The 25,740-nt window shown below is 44.8% G+C and overlaps 1 protein-coding gene across 2 annotated transcripts; it reads right to left on the bottom strand.

Annotated features, from left to right (window-relative positions):
- Window positions 1–4,042: 4,042 nt before the first annotated feature.
- On the bottom strand, window positions 4,043–25,740 carry NPL (N-acetylneuraminate pyruvate lyase). Of its 2 annotated transcripts, XM_033151185.1 has the most exons (12): window positions 25,669–25,740; window positions 23,259–23,360; window positions 20,844–20,917; window positions 19,551–19,638; window positions 17,911–17,968; window positions 16,073–16,148; window positions 14,779–14,871; window positions 9,911–10,059; window positions 9,076–9,122; window positions 7,187–7,271; window positions 6,006–6,045; window positions 4,055–4,783 (listed from the first exon to the last, which is right to left on the bottom strand). In XM_033151185.1, exons 2-12 carry the CDS (start codon window positions 23,321–23,323, stop codon window positions 4,632–4,634), a joined length of 927 nt encoding a protein of 308 aa, XP_033007076.1. In that variant the 5' UTR covers window positions 23,324–23,360; window positions 25,669–25,740; the 3' UTR covers window positions 4,055–4,631. The 2 variants fall into 2 exon arrangements, with proteins under 2 accessions (XP_033007077.1, XP_033007076.1); XM_033151186.1 differs by lacking the exon at window positions 6,006–6,045 and having other exon boundaries at window positions 4,043–4,783.

Consider the following 25,740-nt stretch of genomic DNA (forward strand, 5'->3'; position numbering starts at 1 on the left):
GGCACACTGGAGACTGTGGTGTCTTTATGATATATGGTTTATTTATTTACATATATACACCCAAGGGGGTCTTGTTTCTCTCATAGCCATAAAGGTAAAGGTACCACTGACCAGTTAAGTCCAGTCGCGGACGACTCTCGAGTTGCGGCGCTCATCTCGCTGTATAGGCCGAGGGAGCCGAGACAGCTTCCGGGTCATGTGGCCAGCATGACCAAGCCGCTTCTGGTGACCCAGAGCAGCACCTATTTATCTACTTGCACTTTGACGTGCTTTTGAACTGCTAGGTGGGCAGGAGCTGGGACCGAGCAATGGGAGCTCAACTTGTCACAGGGATTCGAACCGCCGACCTTCTGATAAGCAAGCCCTAGGCTCAGTGGTTTAGACGACAGCGCCACCTGCGTCCCTTAGACCATAGCCCTGGTCCTAGTCATAGCCCTGGATTTCTACAACCATTGTGCTCTAACCCTCTCTCCAGCTGGCTGCCTTTACCAGCCTGCAACCTTTCCCCCCTCCAGGTCACATCAAAGCCAACTCTAAAACACTCTAACAATGGCTTTTGTTCAGAGCTGGAGGAGGAGACCCACCCATTTGGCATCTGGCATCTTTCGCTTTCTTAACAGCCCATCAACCTTTCCCTTTGTTCTCTCCCAGGCAATTACCTCATGAGCAGGGGCACGAGTATAGGGATTGGTGGAAGCTTCAGCCCCCTCAATATTTTGGAGCAAGGGGCTCAGCACCCCCAATACTGAGGGGGCTGCCTCCTGCCGCCACAGGCCCCCATCCCATCGCCCTGTTGCCAGGTGAGTGCTAGGCAACCAGGCGGGACACTCAAGGGTGAACATCACACTCGGTGTGCTCAATCCCTTGTGTGCCACATCCACTCTCCGCCCCTTGAGTCAGGCTTGACTCAGGGATGAAAGTGCCACAGCCGGCAGCCTCTCTCAGCTGTGGTGGGGCTGCACATGGTGCAGCCCAGTTGAGGAGAGGAGTGGTAGCTCTCTGCCACCGACTCTCCACTCCAAGGAAGCTGCCTCGGCTGGAGCCAGGCTCCGATGGGAGCCAGGGGGGTCCCCCCCAGTGGATGGCAAGTTGAGTGGCCCCAATGTTGGATGCAACTCAGGACATCTGCTCATGAGGCAGCTAGCCTGGCATATATTTTAGCCATTACTGGGTCCAGGGGTTCGGGAGGCTTGATTAAATTATATCACTTAGCGAGTTCAGGAATTTAGTGGAGTCTGGCACTCCTGAGCTCTTAGCAACATGCTTGCATGGCAAAATCAGTCTTTTTTGTGAATATTTTATTAGTTGAATATAAGAACAACATATAATCAAATACAAGCAATCAAATACAGTTTTCCCCTAACTCCCTCCCCCAAAAAATCAGCCCCAACTACGTCCAGATAATTACATTCGTAATATAATCATATAAAAATTATTTCTACAGTTGCTGGTTTAAAAAATATAATTCCACATGCTCCCATGTGTCTTAAAGGTAAAGGTAAAGGGAACCCTAACCATTAGATCCAGTCGCGGACGACTCTGGGGTTGTGGCACTCATCTCGTTTTATTGGCCGTGGGAGCCGGTGTACAGCTTCTGGGTCATGTGACCAGCATGACTAAGCCGCTTCTGGAGAACCAGAGCAGCGCACGGAAACGTCGTTTACCTTCCCGCCGGAGCAGTACCTATTTATCTACTTGCACTTCGTGCTTTTGAACTGCTAGGTTGGCAGGAGCAGGGACTGATCAACGGGAGCTCACCCCGTCACAGGGATTCCAACCACCGACCTTCTGATCAGCAAGGCTTAGGCTCTGTGGTTTAACTCACAGCGCCACCTGTGTCCCTCCCATGTGTCTTAGGTGGTTTAAATGCACGTTCTTTCTTTGATACATATGTAAGAAAAGAGGGCCACATTATGTAAAAGTTATGTAGTTTCTCACGTTGTTTTCTTTCATGTACCCTTTCTGTTAACTTTTCCATCAAAATTAATTCCCAGACATAAGCATACCAAACTTCATACAGGTATAGGTTCACGTTTAATGTCCTCCAATGTCTAGCAACAGCAAGACATGCTCCAATTATAAGATGCACAATTAAGTCTTTGTCTCTAAGATTTTGTGCTTCATCTGCAAATATAGAAAGCAATGCTATTTTGGGATCTAATTTGATCGATTGAGATGTGATTTGTTCCAGTTCCTGAAATATTTTTAACCAGAAGTTTTTAATCGACAGGCATTTCCACCACATGTGTATAAATGTTCCTTCATTCCCACAACTTCTCCAACATTGCAGAGAAATATTTTTGTCTATTTTGCTTAGCAATGTGGGATGCAACTACCACCTGTGGGTTAGCTTTAAGGTGTTTTCTCTTATTCGGGCAGAATTAGCTCAAAAGGAGGCTTTTTGCCACATTCCTTCCCACAAACCATCATCAATCCCTTCTCCCAAGTCTCTTTCTCATCTAGTCTTCAACATGGAGGGCTTTGAGGTTGAGAAATTTACAGTCGCTTTATAGATTAAAGCAATTAGACCATTACCTCTAGGGTGTGGTATACTGTATATAAAATATTTTCAAATGCAGTTAGTGACTTCGTCCCTTGTTTGCGGATTTCTGTGCTACTTATAAAATGGATTACTTGATTAATTACTATCCAATTGTGGGGAAAGTTTTGAACCATTTCTTGTAGTATTAATCCAGGCAAAGGGGTGTTGTTGTTGTTTTTGTAAAAGTCAAAATCAGTCTTAATCTGAGGTCTGATAGAAGGGTAAGCTGTGTTAACCTGCTGAAGTAAAAACTAGACACATTTTTTTTAATTTAATCTGCACTTTTCAGGTGTGGAAGAGGCTCCAACAATTATCCCTAACACCCTTCTCTTAACCAGTGTTCCAAATTGTGGTATTGTCTATTTTAGGCTTGGCAAGGAATATGAAAGCCTAGCGTCACCTATGCATCCAGTAAAGTGCCATGATAATTTTGCCAGCTCTTAAGGTGCCACAGGACTTGTAAGATATTTCTTACTTCAGATTTGTTGCAACTTGTTGGACAGAAACACACAGCCAAATGATTTTCTTAAACTGCATTTCTCACCTAATAAAGGGCAGGTGGCCAGGGGGAGGCAGACAAGATTGAGAAGGCCAGACTTGCTATCTGGGAATAATTTATTGCAAGACAGGCTCAGAAGAGAGGCTGACAGGGCAGTGCTCGTCACCTACACCTTCATCACCAATGAACTATAGCAGGTTCTGGACAATTATAATGTACTTTCATGGTCCTGTCCTTACTTACAAGTGGCCTAAAGCAGCTGCTCATCACCACCACCAACAGGCCACACAAATTTATTGTGGCACTTTACTTTCCATTACAATTTGTGTCCAGCAGCAGTTTCTGAACTAGAATTAATGGAGTTATTTGAAAACCTGTTTAGAGTCATTTATCAATTAGAAGACTTGTGAGCATTCTACCATGAAAGAAACCTTTTGACCACCACTTTTTTAAAAAAAAGACTTTATTTTTTTGCAGTTTTGAAAGTAAATTTAGCAAAGAAATCCCTTTCCTTCTCCCACAGACATTCCATGCATGTTAATACGTTCCAGTTAGGTGAGTAATAGGCAAGTTTATAAAATACTTCACACTGTTCATTTTAATCTCTCCAGATCAAGTGTCTCTTGTACATCTTCTTACCAGGTTATTTTGAAGTGTACTATGAGTTGATGGTGGCAACACAGCAACGCTGTCTTTCACAACATGTTGAATAAGCATATACCAAACTCTTTAAAAGTTATCCTAGCTTTTTGTTTTCTGCAGTGTTCTGAATTGTTTCTTTGTTTTTCCATTAGGACTACATTCTGCATCCTATCCCATCACACCTCAAAATTCAGGATGGTAGCTATCTTCCAATGTTGGGTAATTGCCAGTAACTGTCTAACGGTGATCATCAAGATTAGCAGGTCTTACAGCATTAAATCCTTATTGTCATCAATAAACAAATTTTAAAGAGCTTAGGATCAGGTTGTAGTGCCTGCCCCATAACGAGAAAGAACTCAGAAAGAAGTGTTTTCTGAAAGTTTGTACAAACTTGCATTCCCAACACATGTGGTTAATAGGATCCGGTCACAGCCTCTGAAACATAGTGGATAACCCTGGAGTGGAGAGCCACTGCCAATCAGTGTTAACAATGGTCTGACTCAGTATAAGGCTCCCCGATGGGTGGAGAGGCTTCCTGGCCTCATCTCCAGCCGTAGACCTGTTTCCTCGAAAGCACTTATTTTGAAGCAAGAGGCTTGAGTCCCACTATTGGATCTACACATGAGGAATCACCTCTAGGTGCTTACTAAAGATTGGACCTCCTGGCAGGATGGCTTTAGCTTTAGCTCAGTGTTTCCCAAACTTCGGTCTCCGGCTGTTTTCAGACTACAATTCCCATCATCCCTGACCGCTGGCCAAGTTGGCTGAAGCTAATGGGAGTTGGAGTCCAACAACGTAGAGGGTATCAATGCATGGTCCCTGTTAGGGAGTCTTTGAGTAATTTCCTCGTGGAAGCTGTGCAGTCAGGATGCATCTCAAGTATGCAAGTGAGACCTGTTCACCAAGTTGCGTGGCCCATGTTCCTATGCCCACATTGGATGCTTAAAGTCAGCTGTAGCAACAGTTCTTCAGGCTCTCCAATTTGGGTTTTACGTTGGCAATGAACTCCTCAGAGGCACTTGAGAGTGGAAGTCGTGGGGGACCCATGGGTATCCCTGAAAGCAGAGTCACGATTGCTTTGGTCTCTGCAATGCCAAAGCCTAGCCAAAAGAAAAAAGGACACAAATCATTCCACAACGAAGTTTCTGCCCCACTCTGTAGTCGATGGTGAAGGTCACAGCCACACCATACATTTAAAGCACCCATACCAATTCAAGAGTCATGGACAATCTTAGGAACTGTAGTTTGTTAAGGGTGCTGGGAATCGTAGCTGTGTCAGCCCAGTACCCTTAAATGACAGTTTCCAAGATTTTGGGAGAAGCCACAAACTGTTACAAGAGTGCTTTACAATGTATAGTGGGGATGTGACTAAAATAATTTTTCATAAAAAAGCAGGGGGAGAGAAACTCTATGATTTACTGCATCTCAGGAAGTCTTTTAGCCAACCGACTAGTCCCCAACCTTTAATTATTGAATGTTTTTGACAGAAAAACAGAGGTGAGATTCCACACGGGAACTTACTGATTCAACATGACAATGTCATACAAGATCTCAAAATTCTAGGGCTGACTATATCACATATGTATTTACTGCCGGACATGGAGCATTACTGTTGCTAAACATTTGGGGAATCTGGCTAAATTTTATGGCAGCGAACAAGATAATATTACAAATAGATACACAATGGAATATATACAGATGAAATCTGAGGCATAGTTCAAATGTACAAGCTGCTAGATGGTTAGCATTTAGTACATGTGCTTTAGTGTAAGCACTTGAGTACAAATAATTTGTTACTATAATCTTACAGTAATATTATATATATTTTAAAGAAATGTATTTGGAAAAGAAATCGAGGTCTGAAAATCAAAGCAGTAGGAGAAAAGCCATGGGCGTAGCCAAGGAGGGGCAGGGGGAAGCTCTCCCCCCAAATCAATAAAAACCAATACAAATCTGAGGTTCTGCCCCCTCCCAACAAAAATCCTGGCTATGCCATAGCTGTCAACCTTTCCCCCCTTTTTTGCGGGAAATTCCCTTATTCCAGCCATAGCTGGAATAGGGGGAAGGTTGACAGCCTCCCCAGAAGGGAAGGCTATGCCCATGAGAAAAGCTACATTTGAAGAAAGTGCAAGGGGTAATTTGCAAAGGAAAAATGGAGAGAGAGAGAGAGAGAGAGAGTTGAATGGGGTCTTTCAGAACATATCTGCACTTCTTGGACAATAAAAGCTTTTTTAAAAAAAAGGAAATTCAGAAGCATTCAAGCCACGTTGGATAAACCATGTCAGATGGTCAGAAAAGGATTCAGTCTACTGAGGTACCTACCCTGTGCAATGAAAAAGCTGATTACTTCCTGGGTACAGTACTAAAAGACAGAAAATAAGTTTATTGATTTTATTATAGGTAATTTAAAAAAAGTGTAGGGCAGCTGGAGGTGGTATACATAGTGTTATCAAGTAATAAGGGGAGAGGGAACAATGAAGGATTGGGAAGGGAAGTGCACACAGGGTCTGAGGTGGGTGCAATGAGAGTGTTTATTTAAATTTTTGGCAGAGTGCCAGCTAGGTCATATGGGTCCCACACCAACTGTTTGCAAATACAGGATAGGTGCTCCTCATTCAGCAAGTGATACATGTCAAGAAACCTGTTCCCATTTTCCCATTGTCCCAAGCTGGGTGAAGGGTAATGGGGAGATGCGCACTACTTTTAGAGTGTGCTATCTGTACTGTACAACTTACCGGGGGGCGGGGGTTATACTCCAGGAATAGCGCATAATGCCAAAATTGTGTATCGTCAAAACACAATGGGTTAAATGGTGGGTGGGGTTGCCATTTCCCCCCATGCCCCCCCTTAATTTATTTATTTTTTGTCTATGTGTGAAAAGCTGAATAGAGTTGTTTTGTTGTCCTTCATTTGTCTCGAGAGACAATGGAGTACACTTCCAGGGGTGAAGTCAAATGGCTGCGCTAGTAGCACCAAGGTGACCTCTCTGGGGTGCAAGCCTGGAAAGTGTATGGAGATCCTGGGCTGCCAGTGTTAAGTTGGGAGTTAGGTAAAGGTAAAGGGACCCCTGACCATCAGGTCCAGTCGTGTCCGAATCTGGGGTTGCGGAGCTCATCTCGCTCGATAGGCTGAGGGAGCTGGCATTTGTCCGCAGACAGCTTCCGGGTCATGTGGCCAGCATGACAAAGTCACTTCTGGCAAACCAGAGCAGCGCACGGAAACGCCGTTTACCTTCCCGCTGGAGCGGTCCCTATTTATCTACTTGCACTTTGAGGTGCCTTCGAACTGCTAGGTAGGCAGGAGATGGGACCGAGCAACGGGAGCTCACCCCGTGGCAGGGATTCAAACCGCCGACCTTCTGATCAGCAAGCCCTAGACTCTGTGGTTTAACCCACAGCGCCACCTGGGTCCCTAAGTTGGGAGTTACCCGTATACAAAAGGAAGGAGGGATCTGTTATCATACTATGACCCCCTGTAATCAGCTTCAGTTAGAAATATCATACCTGATATTTTTGTGCCAAGGAGAGGTCTCCATTGGCAAAAGCTTCCAGCATTGAGTTATTTGCCTTGCCCAGATAGTTATAGGTGCTGTACAAAAACAAAAGCCAACAGTGCAAAGGCAGAGTTAGTATTAATATGTCCCACCATAGCTAGAATCGATTGAGCAGAATAGCAAATCTGAAGGTATCCTTCCAGTGCAAAACTGGGACTCACTACTGCGCAGAGTAGCGTGTCACACGTAATAAGCTATTAAAAGGGAGCAAGTGGGAGGGGAGATGCTACTGCACAGAGTGTGCCCTCTATGGTTACCATCCTAAATGGGGTAAGGAACTTTTTCAGACTCAGAGCCACATTCCCTTCTAGACAAGTTTCCAGGGGCCACATGACAGTGGTGGCCAGGGCCAAAGGCAAGAATGGGTGGAACAAGAAATGCAACATTTGCACAAGAGGCTGCTTTCTTCCTATCCTTCTCCATCCAGGCAAGGAAGAGACATGATCCGAGTTCAAGGACACCCTCCCTGCCAGGCGAAAACACCCAAGCAGGGTGCAAAACATATCTGGTTGAGAGCAATCAACCAAAGCGTTAGCGTGCTGAATGTGAATGGGCCCTTGGCCACAATGCTATTTACTCTAATATGGTCAGCAGGAAAGGGCAGAAGGTACAGATAATCAGAATTTGCAGCCAAAAAGCTAGACAGGTGTTTCCCTAAGTGGGCAGTACCGCTCCCTGGGGGCACTGGAATGATCTGGCGGAGGACAGTAGTAGCCTCAGGTGCAACTGGGGGCATTGAATCAAAATAAGGGGGCGGTGGAAGCATAAAGAAAGAAGAGAATAAAATTTTGAAAAACCATTCGTACATGTTACATCTATTGTGTAATGACGCTTACCGCCAGCTTGGGCGCCATTGCAGGATGGCAACAATGCCTCCCAGGTGGCAGTTGTCCTGGAGGTGGTGAGTTTTCCCAGGCTTGGGTGAACCTTTTTGGCTTCACCCGGTCGCAGCTTGCCTACCAACTGGGCCAATGGCAGGCAGGCTGCTGCACCAGCCCCGTCCCTGAGGTGGACTGGACTGAGCCACTCCTTGCCCAGTTTTGAAAAACCATTCATACATGTTTCATCTGTTGTGCAATGAATAAGGTGTCTTATTTACAACATCTTTCTTTACTATGTTGTAGGACATATGTAGCAATATAGATACATAAAAGAACGCAAATTTGTCACAGAATCTTTCTCTTTGTTCATTTCTGGGGGGGGGGGGGCACGGAGGTTTTTTTCTTGAAAAGGAAGCAGTAGGCCAAATAAGTTTGGGAACCTCTGAGCTATAACAATAAAAAGAAGAAAACTTTCAGACATGAAAGTTTTCTTACTCATCACTCAGCTGTACAGTTATACCTCGTGTTCCATACGCTCCGTGTTGCGTACATTCAAGTTACGCACCTCTGCGACCCAGAAGTCCTCCACGTAGCGCGCATGACGTGCAGGTGCACACGGGTGTGCAGAAGCGTTCTGTGCACTTCGCGCAAGCGCAGAAGCGCAAACCCCCCAAACTTCTGGGTTTTTTCTTTTCTTTCCTTTTTTTTTTGTTCGTTTGCGTTACGTACGCCTGGGTTATGTGGTGCAACCCGGAACGGATCGCGTACGTAACATGGGGTACCACTGTGTCAACAAAAGCTGGTGCAGTGCTAAAAGCAGCCAGAAAAAAAATGAATTGCAAAATGATCCTCTTTGCTACAGAAGACATGGCATTGGAACTCATACTTTCTCATCCATGGAAAGATGACTGAGGCTGCTAGCCTAACCCTCCTTACCTGGGAGTAAGTCCTACTGAATGCAATAGGATTTACTTCTGAGTAGACATAGTTAGGTTTGTGCTGTGAAAGAGAGACTGACCTTCCAACTGCCCCAGTCGCTCCCATAGCGAGTGCACCCAGGAGTTGCTGGTTAGGGGAAGACAAAAAATACATATTTTATTTCCTTGAGAAAACAGTAGAACAAGTTGTTGCTGGGAGGACAGTATTCAAAAACTGATCATGGCCCCTAAAAAATGGAGGCATTCCTGTTGGGGATGACCGGAGTGGAAATATCAAAAGCTGACCAGAAATTGTTCATGTATGCCACTACAGCAGCTAGAACTTTATTAGTCCAAAAGTGGAAACAGCAAGAATTACCAACAGTGGAGGAATGGCAGACGAAGAGATGGACTATGCAGAATTGTCAAAGCTGATGGGGAAAATCCGAAACCAGAGTTACCAAGTCTTCCAGGGAGAATGGAGTACGGTAAATTTATTGAATACATAGGCAACCATTGTAAACATATAAAGACACTAGCAGGACTGCGGTAAAGTTCGCAACGTTTAAAAGAAGAAACTTTCTACTTGTGCTTTAAATTCTAAATAATTTAAGTTAAATGTAGAAGTTAGATGGTATAAATGTGTGGTTCTAAGATGTGTTTTATAAAAACCAGGTGACAGAACAGAGGGAAGTCAAAAGCTCGGTAGAGCTAAAAATTTGTAAAAGGTGATACAATGTTATAATATTGTTTAAAAAAATTGAAAATTAATTTTAAAAAATTACATAAAAAACAAAAACAAAAAGTGATCATGGCAGCTCTTGGGTAGGCAGAATATGTCCCCAGTAGCACAAAAAGCACTCCTTGGTTACATCACTTTAGGAAGCCATCTTGCCATTCTAGTAAACCAGAGTTATTAATATAGAAATGCCTTACCTCATCCACACCATACAGAAGTACAAACTGGCCTCTATCATTTTTCTTCACACACTGCCCAAAATCCAGGAGGTCTTTATCACTGAACTTCACCCCCTTAAAGGTGGGGATCTGTTCTATCATCCCATTTAGCAGTTCTTCAGCATTAACTGAACAGAGAGAGACAGCAAAAGAGAGGAACATCAACAAGTTTTCAAGTCTTACCAGGCAAAGTACATGACCACATCTGGCAGGAAAACATCACAATAGAAGCTGTGAATCTATCCCAAAATACACTACAAAGAATGTGTTCTTGTGAAAAGGTGTAAATCTGGGAAGAATGCCCCAAAAAGTCCCCTCTTCCTTATCTGTGGAAGGCAATAGAAATGGAATTCCTTGATCAGAATACACTATAATCTTACACCAGATTTTGCAGGCGTCCTCTTGCCTCAGAGCAGGAACTCTGGGAATTGTGGGCCAAGAGGGAGGTAAAACAATGTTTAACAGACGGTTATTGGCACTCTCACAAAGCTACCATTCCTCTAGGTATTTGAGGGGAAACCTTGGCCATTACACTGGCTCAAAATTTATATACTTTATAATGTATATAGACAAGGATAATGCCCTCTAATACTGGCATATGTATGAACAATGGAACTTAGTCCTGATCCACACCATACTTTCAAAGTGCATCCACTGTGCATTTAAAGCACATGACTTCCCTAAAGAACCATGGGAACTGTGGTTTCTCCTCAAAGTGTTACAGTTCCCATGATCCTTAACAAACAACATTGTTCCCCAGCACTATTTGAGGAAAGTCATGTGCTTCAAATGTGTCTTGGGTGCACTTCCGGTTTCTGCAGATGGTGGAAAGGAGCGTGAGTCTGATCATTTGACGGACTCGAGCCCCGCTGAGAAATGGGGAAGCGCCAAGATGAAGAGCACCCTCCCCCAAAGCCCTGAGAGGGTGTTCATGGTGTTGAGAGGTCCAGCAGCCTGCAAAGGGGCTCTCCTGCAACCCCCAAACTCCTTTTGTGCTGGAAAGTATGGGGAGGGGGGAGGAAGCGGCGATCGAGCCTGCGGTCATGGCGGGATCACAATTCCGCAGGAGCGAAGCCTCAGGTAAAGCCTGAAGCAGAGATCTTCCAAAAATTACTACCAAGCCAATGGAAAGGTAAAGATTTACTTTCGGAATTAGGTGGAATTCGGAATCAGATGGAGGAGTAAAAAGGAAGTCCATCCCCGTCTTATTGGTAAATATCACTGCATGGAAACAATTTGCAAGTGAAAAGGTTACTAAATCTTTCTTTATGATACTTATGGATACTGTCTGCTGATGGGAAAGTTGGAGTATGCTAAAATTAGGAAAAAGAATGGGAAATGTTTGTTGTTCAATTGCAGGGTATTGCAAGTAGGTTGAAACATCAATAGGCCTTCAATAAACACTTGCAACCAGTAGAAATTTGGATAAAATAAGAGAAATAATAATTGGTTAAGCATGAATATGGAAATGCAGAATAATTTTGTCTATATAAAGAACCAAGAAGAGGGAGTGGAGGGAAGTCATGAGGTTTAAAGAACCTCAAAGACAAGGTTTTGAAAAAGGTATTTGTGAATTTGGGGACTGTGGGGATCATGGTTAGATTAGCGCTGGCAAGCCACACTAAAACCTGGAAGGTTAGAGAAACAGCGCTGGCAAGCCACGCTGACAGGAGCGCCAGGATGGGGATGCACGTGTTGGCAAGGACAGGAGAACAAAGGAATGGTTGGAAAAGTAGTGGAAAGTCACAAGATGAGCAGCGGGAGGGGTGCTTGTGAGAGAGGCATGGAGAAAGAGGACGTACGCAAAGGAGGAGTTTGGGGGTGTCACCAAAGGAACCCAGGGCAGGAGCATTTCCTTATATGGTGGGGGTTCCCACCTTTGGGTGAGGAGTTTCCTTATTTGGTTCGTGAAACTGTGCCTGAGGGTTAATCATTAACCACTATGTAAGATTGCCAATAAAAGGGGGCCCGTGGGCGCTGCTCGTGGGCGCCTTCCCGTTGATACCATCCTGTCCATCGCGTCATTCTTTGCCAGCGCAACAGGGGACAGGGGAAGTACTATTGTGATAAAATGTGGAATTCAATTGTGAAAATCAATAAAAACTTATTTACAATAAATGTTTCTTGGGTGTGCTCTAAATGATTTGTGCAGATCTGCCCCTAATCACCAGTACACATCAACCATAATGTTCTAGTGAGTTCAGCAACATTATATCCAAAGATGGAATTACCGTATTTTTCGCTCCATAAGACTCACTTTTTTCCTCCTAAAAAGTAAGGGGAAATACCTGTGCATCTTATGGAGTGAATGGTGGTCCCTGGAGCTAAATTGCCATGGGGCCAAAAGCAGATAGTGCTTTTTATTTTACAAAGAGAAAAGGGGGTGTTGAAAGGACCCCACTCAGCAGCTGATCAGCAAGAGATCGGGAGAGAGATAAGAGTCCCAGCTCCCTTTCAGCCCCGCCCTCCTTTGTTGAATGTGCTGCAGTGGGAGGTTGTTTGTTTCCCCAGGACATGTGACTGGCTGATTAGATTATCTGTCTGGAAACTGTAGAAATGGCTCCCTTTCCTTCAGAAGCTGCAGAAATGTGAGTTGAACCCCATAAAATGGGGCTTTCCCTCTTTGCTTTTCCCCCTTTGCAAAAGGAGCTTTGCTTTTCCCCCTTTGCAAAAAAAGCTGCAAAACTTTTATTTATTTTTTTTAAACAGAATTTATTAACATTTTCATAATATAACACAAACCCAACCCCACACCTACAAATACAAAAACAAATACAAATACACATAAAGTCAGGATTCTTCTTCTTATTTGTAACCTTACAAAGAAAAAAAAATTCTAGTTCTGAATCTTGACGCTTGACTTCCCCCGCCTTTTCACCTTCAGTTTTAATTCAATATACTATTTCCTTAACAACTTTTCTCTGTAGAAAATTTAACTTTACTTAAAAAAAAAGAAAACATACTTATCTCAATCTTTGCATTATACCTTAAATCGTAACCAAATATTCTTATAGCTAAACTTATTTCTTCTGTCCTTTATCATGCTGCTTTTAACTTAAAATTCAACATCTCCTTACTTATTTAAAATAAACTTATCATTAACAGACTTCACACTCCGACTTCGGATACCATGGCAGACCATTTAGATTATACATTTAATTCTTCAACCCACTCCCCCTCTGTCCATTGTCTTTCCCTGTCTTTCTCCAGCGCCAAATCTCCCATTGTCTTCCTCCAAGTGTCCACAGATCCAGGCTGCATCCACAGCAAACCCCGCATCGAGCCTCAGGGCGTTTCTCATCTGCATTCTGGGCTCCTCCGTTTCTTTTGCTTCTTCTTCTTGTAAAAATTCTGATTCCATGTCCCTTGCCCCCGAGCTGCCACCTCGGGGTCTGGATATTGTAAATTTTCCCATTTCCAGTTGCTTTTCCCGGATTTGCCCAGCCATCTCAGACCATCTTTCAAGCCCCCCTCCCAGCTCTTTGCCAAGGCATGATTCCATTGTGTAGAACTTTTGAAAAGCCTCCTCTGTGGAAAGTAGATCTTTTTTATGGATAATTCCACTCAAGACTTGTAGTTTCCGATCAAGCAGTTCCATCTGCAAAATAATGAGCTTTTCCTCATCCTTTAAATATGAGTTCGATGCCAGTGTGAGCGCGAAGTCCAGCATTTTAAGAGAGAGGGTGAGTGTCAGATTTCAGTTCCTGTCTCTTCCTTCCTTTGTTTCAAATTTTTCCTACGACACACCAAGTCGCCGCCATTTCTCCGAAGCAGGAGTATAAAGACCAAAACTTCAAGCGGAGATATTTTTCCCCCAATTAACCCCCTAAGGGAGATCTCAACAGACTCAGTTTTCAAATTCCAAATACTTTCTATTGATTGTTGTGGCAGCAGTCACTTAAAGAGTTAATTTCTTTCGCCAGCCGAAGGGAGGGAGGCGGGCTGCCTTTCTTCTTTCCCCCAGAGCATTCCAAAGAAACAAAGAGTCAATCAATTACTCACAGCCTCTGGGTTCTTATCAGCTCCTTAATGACAGGTAGAACTTAGACGCTCATCACAGGCTTAGCCGCCGCATTTGCATCCCGGTTGGGGCATTTCCCCTGTAGCCCGGCTCCGTCGTCCCTTCACCCCCACTCCCCCTTTACAGGGGGAGCGGGGGAAGGGTTCGGAGCCACAACGGGCACAGCCGGGGAGCCCAGAGTGCGGGACGCTCTTCCCGCACCCCAACCGGAGCCCCGCTTTGCGGTAGCAGGGCTCCTAACCCCCGGGATGGACTGGGTGCTTCGCAGCCGAAGCAACCCACGACCACCCGCAATGGCGTCCGCTGCAAAGCTGCAAAACTTTTAGCTGATCCTCAAAAAAAACCCAGGGCTTTTCCCTTTGCAAAAAAAGCTGCAAAACATTTAGTTGATCCTCAAGAACACAGCGCTTTACCCTTTGCAAAAAAAGCTGCAAAACTTTTAGCTGATCCTCAAAAACCCAGGGCTTTTCCCTTTGCAAAAAAAGCTGCAAAACTTTTAGCTGATCCTCAAAAAAGCAGGGCTTTTAGAGGAGGAAAACCAGAAAAATATTTTTCCCCTTGTTTCCTCCTCTAAAAATGAGGTGCGCCCTATGGTCCAGTGCATCCTATGGAGCGAAAAATACGGTAGCTTCTACTATGCTCCTTAGACCATGTCTTTACTAGTACAATAGATCTGGGGCTATCTTGACACCACTACATTCTGAAGCACATTTGACATTTGCCTAAATTAGTTAAAACACCAAACATACACAGAAAGAGCTGCTGAGTCCAACTCCCCCCCCCTCCCCGAGATGTAATTAGGATGGTCTAGACTAGTAACACTTACTTTTTATACCAGTCAGGGGAGGGATGTGGTAATAATAGAATGGGATGCCTGGGGCTTCAGATGCAACATCCCGCAAGAAGGCAACTAGAGCATCTAAATAAGAGAAGACAAGGAAAGCAATTGAAACTTTGAAGAGCACACACCTCATGTGCAACGTAGGCCTATGTGACATGCAAGTAGCAACTCCAAACTGCCTGCACAACTATTCCCCCCCCATCCAACACACAGTTTAAAAGGGACTTTTGGTCCACTATTGAAGGGGTGCCGTAGTCGCTAATTCATCTGGGTCTTCATCTTCCCAGCTAGGTTGCCAATTGTAAATAAATACGTGGCTGGAGGTGGAGAGACCGAAAAGGAGAGAAGGATTGTTCCAGGCTTTCATCTGGGATTCCCAAACCGCCAGAGCTCATCTGATTCATGTCAGTGAGGATAAATGATGGTAGCATCTCAAATTAGCACAGAATATGGTAAAGAAAATGTATGCTGGAAGATGCAAGAACAAAACGACTGCAGGCCCATATCTTCATTATTTGTGAATTGTGAGATGCGAGTCTAGGCTCTATAAAAGTAGGAAACTTCCCAGGAGGTTAACTAAGTATGTTCAAAGCTTAGATGCATCCTTTTGCATGGTACACAGAGGTGGACCTACAGCCATTTCTTTTATCTTCCTCTATATTCATGGATGGGCATGCTCTGCACTAAAAGAACACACACACACACACACACACACACACACTCCCAAAACATTCTGGCTAAGGTAACCTGAAATCTGTGCAAAGAAAAATGGGCTTTTGCAGCCTATATAAATTATGCAAATTTGTATAATTTATCATGCTCATCTTGCATACTTTATTCTGTCCCTGTGAGTCAAGAGGAGAAGCAATGAGCTATGGAAGGCATTGAAGCCTCACCTCCTGATCACTGGAATTCTTACTCAGCCACCAGTCTGGCTTCTGAGATTTTACAAGGTCCATTCCCTGATCCTTTCCAATTGTGTGTTCCAAGCCACAAGGACTGCAAAGTTGGTTTCCTTCCTTTCCAAATGGAAGCAGGGATCCACTGGAAGGTGAATTTGCCCCCAATGCCACATTTTGTGGCTTTTCTACACTCCCACAGAATACAAAGAGGGAATGTAAATTGAAAAGTAACTGCCAAGGCATTGATTATGCAGCAGTTAACAGAAACAGCCCACATCTTCTGGCTTCACCGCTGCACATCCCAACCCTGTACTTCACAGTACTGAAGGATGTGGATGGAAAGAGGGCAAATAATACAGGGGGACCTGCCTCCTCACCTTTCTTCACCTGTTTGAAGAAAGAGGGGGCGATGACAGCTATGCCATCCGCTCCTATTTCTGCTGCATGCTTAGCCTGAAAAGGAAGGAAAGAAATTATACCCACAGAGATGGGCACCATCACAGAAGTGCTAGAAAAGGAACAGGTCACTTGTCTGTTCCCCAATTACCTGTACATGAGAATTCCCCAGCTAGAGTTATATATACAAACTAGCTGCCTGGCCACGCGTTGCTGTGTTTTTTTTTTTCTTTTTTAAATTATGACCCCGAAAGTATTCTGGAAGCTCCTGTTTTCGTTCTTCCCTGTCCCTGTAGAGTAGGGGTCAGCAAGGGGCCGGTCCGGTGGTATTGATCACTTGGGACTGTGTGTGTTCATCATGCGAAGTTGCGGCGGCCATTTTAAGTGAGGGCACTGGGCACTTTATGGAGGCCTACTGCGGGCCTTGCTCTGGTTTTTTTTACTGTAAAAGCGCAACCCCCCCCAAACACCCCCCTCCTCACAATTAACTGGCTCCATGCTCTACGCCATTAAAAAGAGCATTCTCCCCCATCCCAGTCCCAAAATTACGCACCACAGCGACAAAATCTCCTCAGAGCCAGTCTTACTCACTGCGACCTCTCCCGCATTTTTTTCCTCCCCCCTCTCTTCCGCAACTGCCCTGCCTCTTGCTCCGTCTTTTTTCCACATTTCCACTAAGCAGTTTGTGTCAGAAAGTCCTTGGGTGCTTACAGATGGCAGTTATAAAATGGTGGACGGGGTTTTCTTTTTGGCGCAGGTCTGATGACGTCAACAGACAATCCACCTTTCTATTGGATGCTGTTGGAGTCTTCAGTTCTGTTGCTGGTGACACGTAATGTGTGTGCCAATTTTTTTGCCTTTATTCTATATTTTAGGCATGACAGGTGTGGTTTTTTAATTTTTATTATGCTAGATCCTTCCTCGATGGTCATGTTACGCTTTGTCCTAATTTGATGCTGTTTGGTGCAGCGGTTACGGAGCAAGGTGGTGTCGCGCGCGCACGCAATGGGAATGAATATATATATATATATATATATATATATATATATATATAAAATAATTGGATCTCCTGATGGTATTGTTTTTATAGCCATCCATTCCTGGCTGTTTTGAGAAGGAGATATTCTGATTGCAAAGCAATTCTTTCGGAGGGCTTTATGTGTCTTGATCATCTGCAGTGATCATACACAAACAATCAGCTACTCCAAGTATCTGCAATGCAAATAACACTTTAATTTTTTTTAAATAGCTGTAACCCACTTAATTTGTTGCAACCATACACTCACCTTATTTTCTCCCTAATGCTGCTTCCCTGAACCTGGCGCTCTGCAACTGATGTCAGACTCCAACATCCATCATCTCAAGCCAGCGTGGCCCATGGTCAGGGATGATGGGAGTTGTAGTCCAACAACACCTGGAGAGTACCAGGTTGGGAGAGAGGCTGCTCTAGAGGGGCCAGAAGACCTGCTATCCTTCATAGGAGGCGGATTTTCAGCAAGTGTAGCTTCTTAACCCTGCACTGACATGAAGGAAGCCAATGTCGCATAATGGTTAGAGTGTTGGACTAGGATGTGGGAGACCAGGGTTCAAATCCCCACTCAGCCATGAAGCTCACTGCCATTGGGTAACCTTAAGCCACTCATTCACACTCAGCCTAACCTACCTCACAGGGTTGTTGTGATGATAAAATGGGCAGGAGGAGAATTATGTATAGTATGCCACCTTGAGCTCCTTAGAGGGAAGGTGGGATAGAAATGCAATGATTCATGTAGGTTAAAAACGGGGGGGGGGGGGAATACATTAAAAACCACACACTCACCAGTCCCTTTGCTTCTGGTAAACTGAATGCGCCAACATGAATAATCACGTAATCTAGTCTGCAAAAAAGAAAAGAGGAAAGCGTGTTTGTGTGTGTGTGTGTGTGTGTGTGTGTGTGTAGAGTCATATTGCTGACAGTTTGCATTGCAAGCATTTCATAATATCTATTTAACTGCAACCTTGTCGAGGACAAACTCATGTATTAAAACCAGGTCCATGTGTTTGTACGTGTGCATGTATGTCTCTCTCTATATCAGGGTGGGGTTGCATAAGGTCTCAACCCCGTGTCTCCAGCTGTTTTTGCCTGGGTGGGATGTGCCCCCGAGCCATGACAATGCTGCTTGCTTGCCTGAATGGGGGATAGAGAGTGTGAGGGAAAGCAGCCTCTCGGCTTGAAAAAGTCGTCTCCCCCCCCCCCCCGATCTAATATCTTGGAATAGAAAATCTGCTTCACTGAGAGGCAATTAAGAATTAACAGAAAAGCAGGAAAGGACACTTGATTTCTTCCTCAGACATCTTCAGTCCAAACTGCTCCACAGCTTTCCCTCTCCCTTGATAGCATTTCACTTGCTTTCAAATGATCTGTTCTAAAGCAACTTCTAGAAGAAGAAGAAGAAGAAGAAGAAGAAGAAGAAGAAGAAGAAGAAGAGGAGGAGGAGGAGGAGGAGGAGAACATTGGGACTTAATGTGCAGTTAGCCTCTCAGGGCACACACATCAGCATACAGATGTGTGTTCATCACATGTGACAACATGCAACATAGGGATATATGCCATTTTGCCCAGTAAAGGCATATTTATGCAGAAATGCAGGTATTTAAAAGAGAAAGATGAACAGCAAAATGGAACACAGAGCAAAAGTAGAACGCTGTCAAAATCTGTAGCCCATGTTGCAAATACTTGTAGGGGAAAAGGAGCACATTGAGTCACACTCACCCGCCCTTCAGGAGTGCCCCAGAAACTCTTCTCTGAAGATTTGTGCCTTCACTTAGCAAGATTTAAAGCCAGGCACACCAGGCAACATCTCGCGGCACACTAGTGTGCCGCGGAACAGTGGTTGAAAAACACTGATCTAGTCCAACCCCCTGCAATGCAGGAATCTCAACTAGATCACACATGACAGATGCATGGCCATACAACCTTTGCTTTAAAAACCTCCAAGGAAGGAGAGTCCACCACCTTCTAAGGAAATCTGTTCCACTCTCATAAAAGGTAAAACCATTCTTTCATCTCTGAACCAGGATCATCGCAGCCCAAGCATTCTGTCTTAAAGAAAGAACTCTCTCTCTTTCCCCATATCCCGCCTCTCCATCCTTATTTTCAGCCTGCAAGGAATGGTATAGACAAAAACAAGACAGACAGCTCTCCTCTTATAAATATCCACTTTTATTTTCCTTGTTTGAGCAACAAGAAGAAATAAATAAATCTGCTGGAGATGAGAGACAGACATTAACATACTGCAGCTTGTTACTTTCGACAGTAGTCTTGATAAAGTGTTCCCCTCTCCCTGGCCTTTAAAGGGGAAAAAAAAGGAAGGAAACAAAACACTGATTTCACAACCAACTGTCTTTGCTTAGATAGCCAGTGATTTCCATGAAACGCACCAATCTCTCCTCGCCCCCCCCCCCCCCGGAATTACTCACTTATCTTTGCCCTTAGTCACCCACTCTTCTGCCAGCTGCTTCCTCTCCTGAACGCTCAGGGACAGGCCTTCTCCTGTAGTTCCATTTACTGTGACCAAAAAAGGAAAAAATGAAAGTATTTGCACACACAGAAAGAACAGAATTATTTTTTGGGGGGTGGGGGGGAATGATTACTTCAGCATGTTTGCAGGAAGGCTTGCTTCACAGCTCATGGGGTGCGTTGCAGGAACATAGCAAGCTGCCTTATCAGGGCCGGCCCACTCATGAGGAAAGGTGAGGCCGTTGCCTCAGGCGGGAGAATCCACAAGGGCAGCAGTTCTGGCCTCCAAGGAATGTATTACCTGCGGCGGCAGCATCAGCAGCACACGGCACACCCCATGCCACCTCTACAGTGGCCTCTTGGCCAATAGGAGGCACTGCTGATCTCTTCCCACCATCTATCTCAATGTAGATCTTTAGTCCCTCCCCCTTGTTCCTGATGTAGATCTTGGCTCAGCCCTTCTTCCCTGGAGGGGGTGAGGTGGGCACCATTTTGTGGTTTACTTCAGGGGCCAAAATGTCTTGGTCCAGCCTTGCGCCTTATACTGGGTCAGATCTGTTGGCCCATGGTACAAGGGCTAAAGTTCACAGAGAGGTTTTAAAAAATCAATCTCTCTTCCCAGGTAACTCTGGGAATTGTAGCACTGTGAGGAGGAATAAGGGTCTCCTAACAACTCTCAGCACCGTTAACTACAGTTCCCACAATTCTTTGGGGAAGCATGCACATGGGGCCTATCACAGCAGAAACTTCCATGGAGAAGGCTCTGTTTCAGAAACAAGTACCTACAAAAACCACACACTGCAACAATAAATTAGCCATTTAACTTGTCGTAGGCCTCCCTGGAGTGAATATGGGCAGCCATGTTGTTATCTACCAGACTGTGCATAGACTCTTTTGATAAGAAGAGCTCTGCTGCATCAAATCAGACCAAGGGCCAGCAATCCATTTTCCATAGTGGCCAATCAGATGCCTTCCGACATTGCAGGGGGCTGGACTAGATGACACTTGGGGTCCCTTCCAACTGTACAATTCTACAATTCTATGCCTCTGGAAAGCCTAGAATACAATAGCACTCTCCTGCTGTTGCTCCCCAAACTGACACATTCAGAAGCATGGTACCTCTGATCCTGAAGGTAATATAAAGTTATCACAATATATTGTGTCATCTTAGGTGTCTGGGGCTGAAATGATATCCTTTTCTGTGTAGGAGACAGTCCACACAAAAGCAAATGGTCTCATAAGCTATATCTTACCAAATACATTCTTCACACCTTGCTCATTTATCAGGTAGTCCACATATTGTCCAATCACAGAGAGGTTGATTTCTCTGGAGAAAGGAACACAAGACAGGAAGCATGATCACCTATATCCATAACTGAAAAGAAAAACCCAGAATGTAAAGTGCCAGGCATGCACACATGAAAACTGAACCTGAACAACCAATCTTCCCTTGCTAGACAGATCATAGAATCATATGATAAAAGGCATCACTCCCTGCAGTACGCTAATGCCATACTAATTTTGTTTCCATTCACAGTTTTTCTGGTGTTCTCGCAAATGACACAAAAAACAGAAACCAGAAGGCCAAAGAAATGAGAGCCCACCGCATGAAAACGTTCAACCGTGTTTTGCAGGCTGCAAAAGCTGTTGTCTATTCCTTGTTCCTGTTTTCCCCCTGCTATTTCCGGATAGCTTTCCAACTCTGAATGGGAGCAGCAGGAAAACACCGTCTGTCTGACGTCACCAGGTTTTGCCAAGAGCAGAGGGCTCGGAAACTCTGTTCCATCTAGCTGCTGGTCCAAGTGGGGCTTCTGCAGACAAAGCAAGCAGCAAACCAAACAGGGAAGCCCCCATTTCCCACTCAGTTGGAAGAAGCCCCCAGTCCACGGCCCACGAACATTCAGGGAAGTCCGTCCTGCCTCTTTGAAAGGCATTTGCATGGCCACAGAAGCAGGAGGAAGTTCTGGGCCAAGTCATCGTTGCCACAGGGTGTCTGGCTCCAAGGTCACCTCACTTGTTTCTACCAAGGTCAACGTTGTTAATAAGTGTCTCACCCCTTGCTGACAGAAGCAAACTAGTGATCTGTGAAGATGGGTCACATTCTTGAAAAGAGAATGGCTGACCAACAACACTGTCCTTCCTGATAAATTCTGGGTAGTCCCGTTCAGCTCTTGATCTTAAGCTTGCCGGGTTGTGCAGGGCTCCAGAAGCCAGAGAGGCAGCACAGGAATAAGCTAGATTCTGTTTTTTAAATTTAGTTTTCTTTTGTTAAATGGGGGTGTGGGGGGGGGCTACCATTATGGTTTATTCCAATGGTGGGCCAATTTCACCCTTCTATAGTCTACTTTTTTTCCTTCTTACTAGAAATACCACGGTTTTATATTTATTGCATTTAATCTAGAAGTATTTATAAGATGCTTAATATTTATAAAATCTCTAAGCAATGTACAACATAAAAAGCATATACAGTATGATTTTTTAAATATAAAAAACAAATTCATGGATACAACCAAAACCTACATTAAAGTGAGCAACTGGTCCTTCTGAACTTTAGGTGGAAGTGATTAAATATGCAGGCAGTTTCTGGAATTCACCGGGCAGGGAGTCTTTGCTGACTCTGTTGAATGCCTGTCATCTCACCTACCAGGCAAGAGATCCTAAGTACACAATCTTAACAGTTAAGGTTTAACTAATCTGTGTTCAATGACTGCCCAAGCATGCATGGTTGCTTAAGAACAGATGAGAGGATCAGACCAAGGTCTACCCAGTCCAGCATTACTTGCAAGAATTCCAGCAACCAGCAGGCATTGGGTTGGCCACTGGAAACTGGATAATGCAGTCTACTCTACACTAGAATAATATATCTGCAAAGCGTTGGCTCCAAACACCTGCTCCAGATCAGGATCCTTCCAAAGAGCCCTCTTGGGCGAGGAGCTAAAGAGGTACTTCAGGCATCTGCAATGGACTGTGTGCAACCTTTGGGGTGTTGAGTTCCCTCTCCTCTCTCAAACAGCAGGTCACACAGCGCCACTTCACAAATTGCTTTAGAAACACCTCTCTGTTTCAAAAGTGGTTGCCATAGATAAATGGTGACTCCTTAGGTCAGCCATCCAAGAGCCCTCAAGATGTTTCTGAATGCAAGTCCCATCAGCCTTAGACATGCCCTAGTGGAGTGGTTCTTTGAATTCTGGTTGTAATTGTAAGTGCTATCCAGGTACACTGAGCCATACAGAGTAACTTTGTAAGTTATGCATTTCACACATACTAGAGGTCCCTGCTCTGAGGAATTTAAAGAAGGGGAGGCAGCAGTAGTGCCCACGTGGAGGGGAGGAATGGGAAAGGAAGAGATAACGGTCCAGGTGCAAATAAGTAGTACACTGCCTCTGAAGCAGTGCAAGCAGATAACTCAAGCAAGTGAGCCAAGCTATCTGCTTAAGAGGGTCAAAAACTTAGTATTTTGAAGTTGCAGAGAAGTTGTGCTCCAAAATTTGATGCCAAGACCCAAAGCACTGGTTAATCATTGCCATTTTAAATCCAATTCCCCCCTTTCTGTTGAATACATGTGCAATGAAGGATATGATAAAACGAATCGTGATCTGTGTCTGTGATTTATTTAAGAGCCCATCAAACCTTACTGCCGTTGCTTTGAAGGCCAAGGAGATATTTACCCATCCTGAGTCATTGGAGTGACAGTGGCAGCCACGACACCCTGCAGTTTCTTCTGGGCTGCCATAGAGCGGTTGGGGTGGAGTCAAAGAAAGAGAAGAACCCTGGTTGCGACAGGAAAATAAGCAGATGTTGAGTAAAGATAAAGGGTAAAGGGACCCCTGACCATTAGGTCCAGTCGTGTCCGACTCTAGGGTTGCGGTGCTCATCTCACGTTACTGGCCGAGGAAGCCGGCGTACAGCTTCCGGGTCATGTGGCCAGCATGACTAAGCCGCTTCTGGAGAACCAGAGCAGCACACGGAAACGCCGTTTACCTTCCCGCCGGAGTGGTACCTATTTATCTACTTGCACTTTGACGTAAAGGGTAAGCCCATGCACAGTTTTCTTAATAGAAAATCCCACCCCCGTCCCAGTCTGTTTTTTGCCCGATGAAGGAAAACTTGGGTGTCCCATAGGGAAAGTAGCAGCTGGGGTAGGGAGATTTAATCCTAAAAACAGCATGGTTAGTCTCCCTCCTCAGCACTATAATTCTGATCTGCTCTTGGCTAAAGGTCAAGGTACCCCTGACCATTAGGTCCAGTTGTGGACGACTCTGGGGTTGCACACTCATCTCACTCTATAGGCCGAGGGAGCTGGCGTTTGCCACTTCTGGCAAACCAGAGCAGCACATGGAAACACCATTTACCTTCCCGCCAGAGTGGTACCTATTTATCTACTTGCACTTTGACGTGCTTTTGAACTGCTAGGTGGGCAGGAGCTGGGACCGAGCAACGGGAGCTCACCCCGTTGCGGGGATTCGAACCGCCGACCTTCTGATCAGCAAGCCCTAGACTCTGTGGTTTAACCCACAGCGCCACCCGCATCTGAGATGTTGAGTAGCCCTCTCTTAATACCAAACCATTACAGTCCAGGACACAGAGAACTTTCTATTGTTCTTTCAAGAACAGTATGCAAACAGTTTTGGCAAACATTCAGCTTCAAGACAAATAAACAGGCTCCCAACAGCACATACCTGGCCTCATGACTGCATTTTTAGTTCTTAAAATCTCTTATTGCTTTTAACGGCTGTATTTGTTTTTCAAGCCACGCTGGAGAGCCTATGCTCTGGGAAGCCTCTATGGATTTCATGATGCAGTAAGTAAATGCATATGGCATATACTTCCACAATAATGGAAGCTGCTGTAAGAGGAAATGGCTGTTGTCCTTTATGCTCTGCTTGTGGGCATCTTGGATACATCTGGTTGGTCACTAGATGGAACAGGATGCTGGACCAGAACCATTCCTAATTCAGATGTTACAGAGAAATAGATCTGAGTATCATTAATGTACTAGTGACACCTTGCTCAGAATTCCCTCATGGCCACTCTCAATGGCTTCATGTAGATATTAGACAGATACTCAATAGATGGGGGACAAGATGATACCACCACGGTTATAGGTGGAGTCCAGACATGTGGCCCCAGATATCTGAAGGAGAGAAGACTCCTTCCTTACGCACCTGCCTGGATATTATAATCGGTGCTATTAGCAGTGCTTGCTGCCTTCTAAGGCCTGCAGGACACACACCCATGACATGACTTTCTCGGTGGTGGTCCCTCCCTGCCAACAAACATCTAGTGCCATCATTGTTCACTGTGGCTTGGTCCAAATACACATCTTTGCCCAGGTCTTGGGCGAGAGGGAGATAGTGCTGTTACTGAGTTGCAGTAACCTTGAGGTGAAGGGTGGGCTATAAATCCAAATGACTATCTCATCCATCTATCTATCTATATCTGCTGACTTTCACATTTCAAAGGCAGAGTGTCCATTGCTTCCTTGGGTCCCTAAGTGTTTGTGTTTTCAAAGAACTTCATGAAATCACCCTCAAGATTCAACAACTTCTTGCACAAGGCACTTCTACCACTTCCTTTCCTTCTCCTCTGCCTTTGAAAACCAAACCAAACCAAACCAAACCACAGCCCTTCAGCCTGAAAAAGAAGCGGACAAACCACTTTGTGACTTTCACTCCACCAGCCATAACTAAAGGAGTTGTGCAGGCTACTGCTGTTCTAGGTACACACTTCCTGCAGACACTGACAGCGACAGTTTTGCATTTTGCACACAAACTGTCTTCCTAGACTGTCTTGAACCAATATGAAAATACCATTGCTGTTGTTTTAAAAAAGAAACACCATTGCTTCAGGGCATTCCTCCCTGTGCAGGGCATACCCTTAGTGAGCAGCTTGCAAACCCTTAGAAAACAGTTAAGGACTGCATTATTACAGATGATCAGTCACTCGGACCTTCCATTCCCCAAGAGCCCTTTCCTGCAAAGAAGGAACTTGTGTCCTCCTTTGCCAACAAATCTGGTACGATGTGCAACCCAACCACCGGCAGCAGACACATGAAAACAGTGCACACTTCTCTCTCACCTGGCCTAGCCTAGGAAGTTCTCCTACCGGCTTCTACGAATCACACGGCTTTGCTGCTGCTGCTGCTGCTGC

The sequence above is a fragment of the Lacerta agilis genome, chromosome 6, assembly GCF_009819535.1.
Source record: "Lacerta agilis isolate rLacAgi1 chromosome 6, rLacAgi1.pri, whole genome shotgun sequence".
In the NCBI taxonomy this organism is placed as follows: Eukaryota; Metazoa; Chordata; class Lepidosauria; order Squamata; family Lacertidae; genus Lacerta; species Lacerta agilis.

Coding starts and splice junctions, on each gene's coding strand:
- NPL (XM_033151185.1), bottom strand. CDS start 23,323: ATGGCAGCCCAGAAGAAACTGCAGGGTGTCGTGGCTGCCACTGTCACT. Junction 20,918..23,258: donor ACTCCAATGACTCAGGATGG/GTAAATATCTCC, acceptor TCCTTTCTCCAG/AGAAATCAACCTCTCTGTGA. Junction 9,123..9,910: donor TTCTGTATGGTGTGGATGAG/GTAAGGCATTTC, acceptor TCCCCTAACCAG/CAACTCCTGGGTGCACTCGC.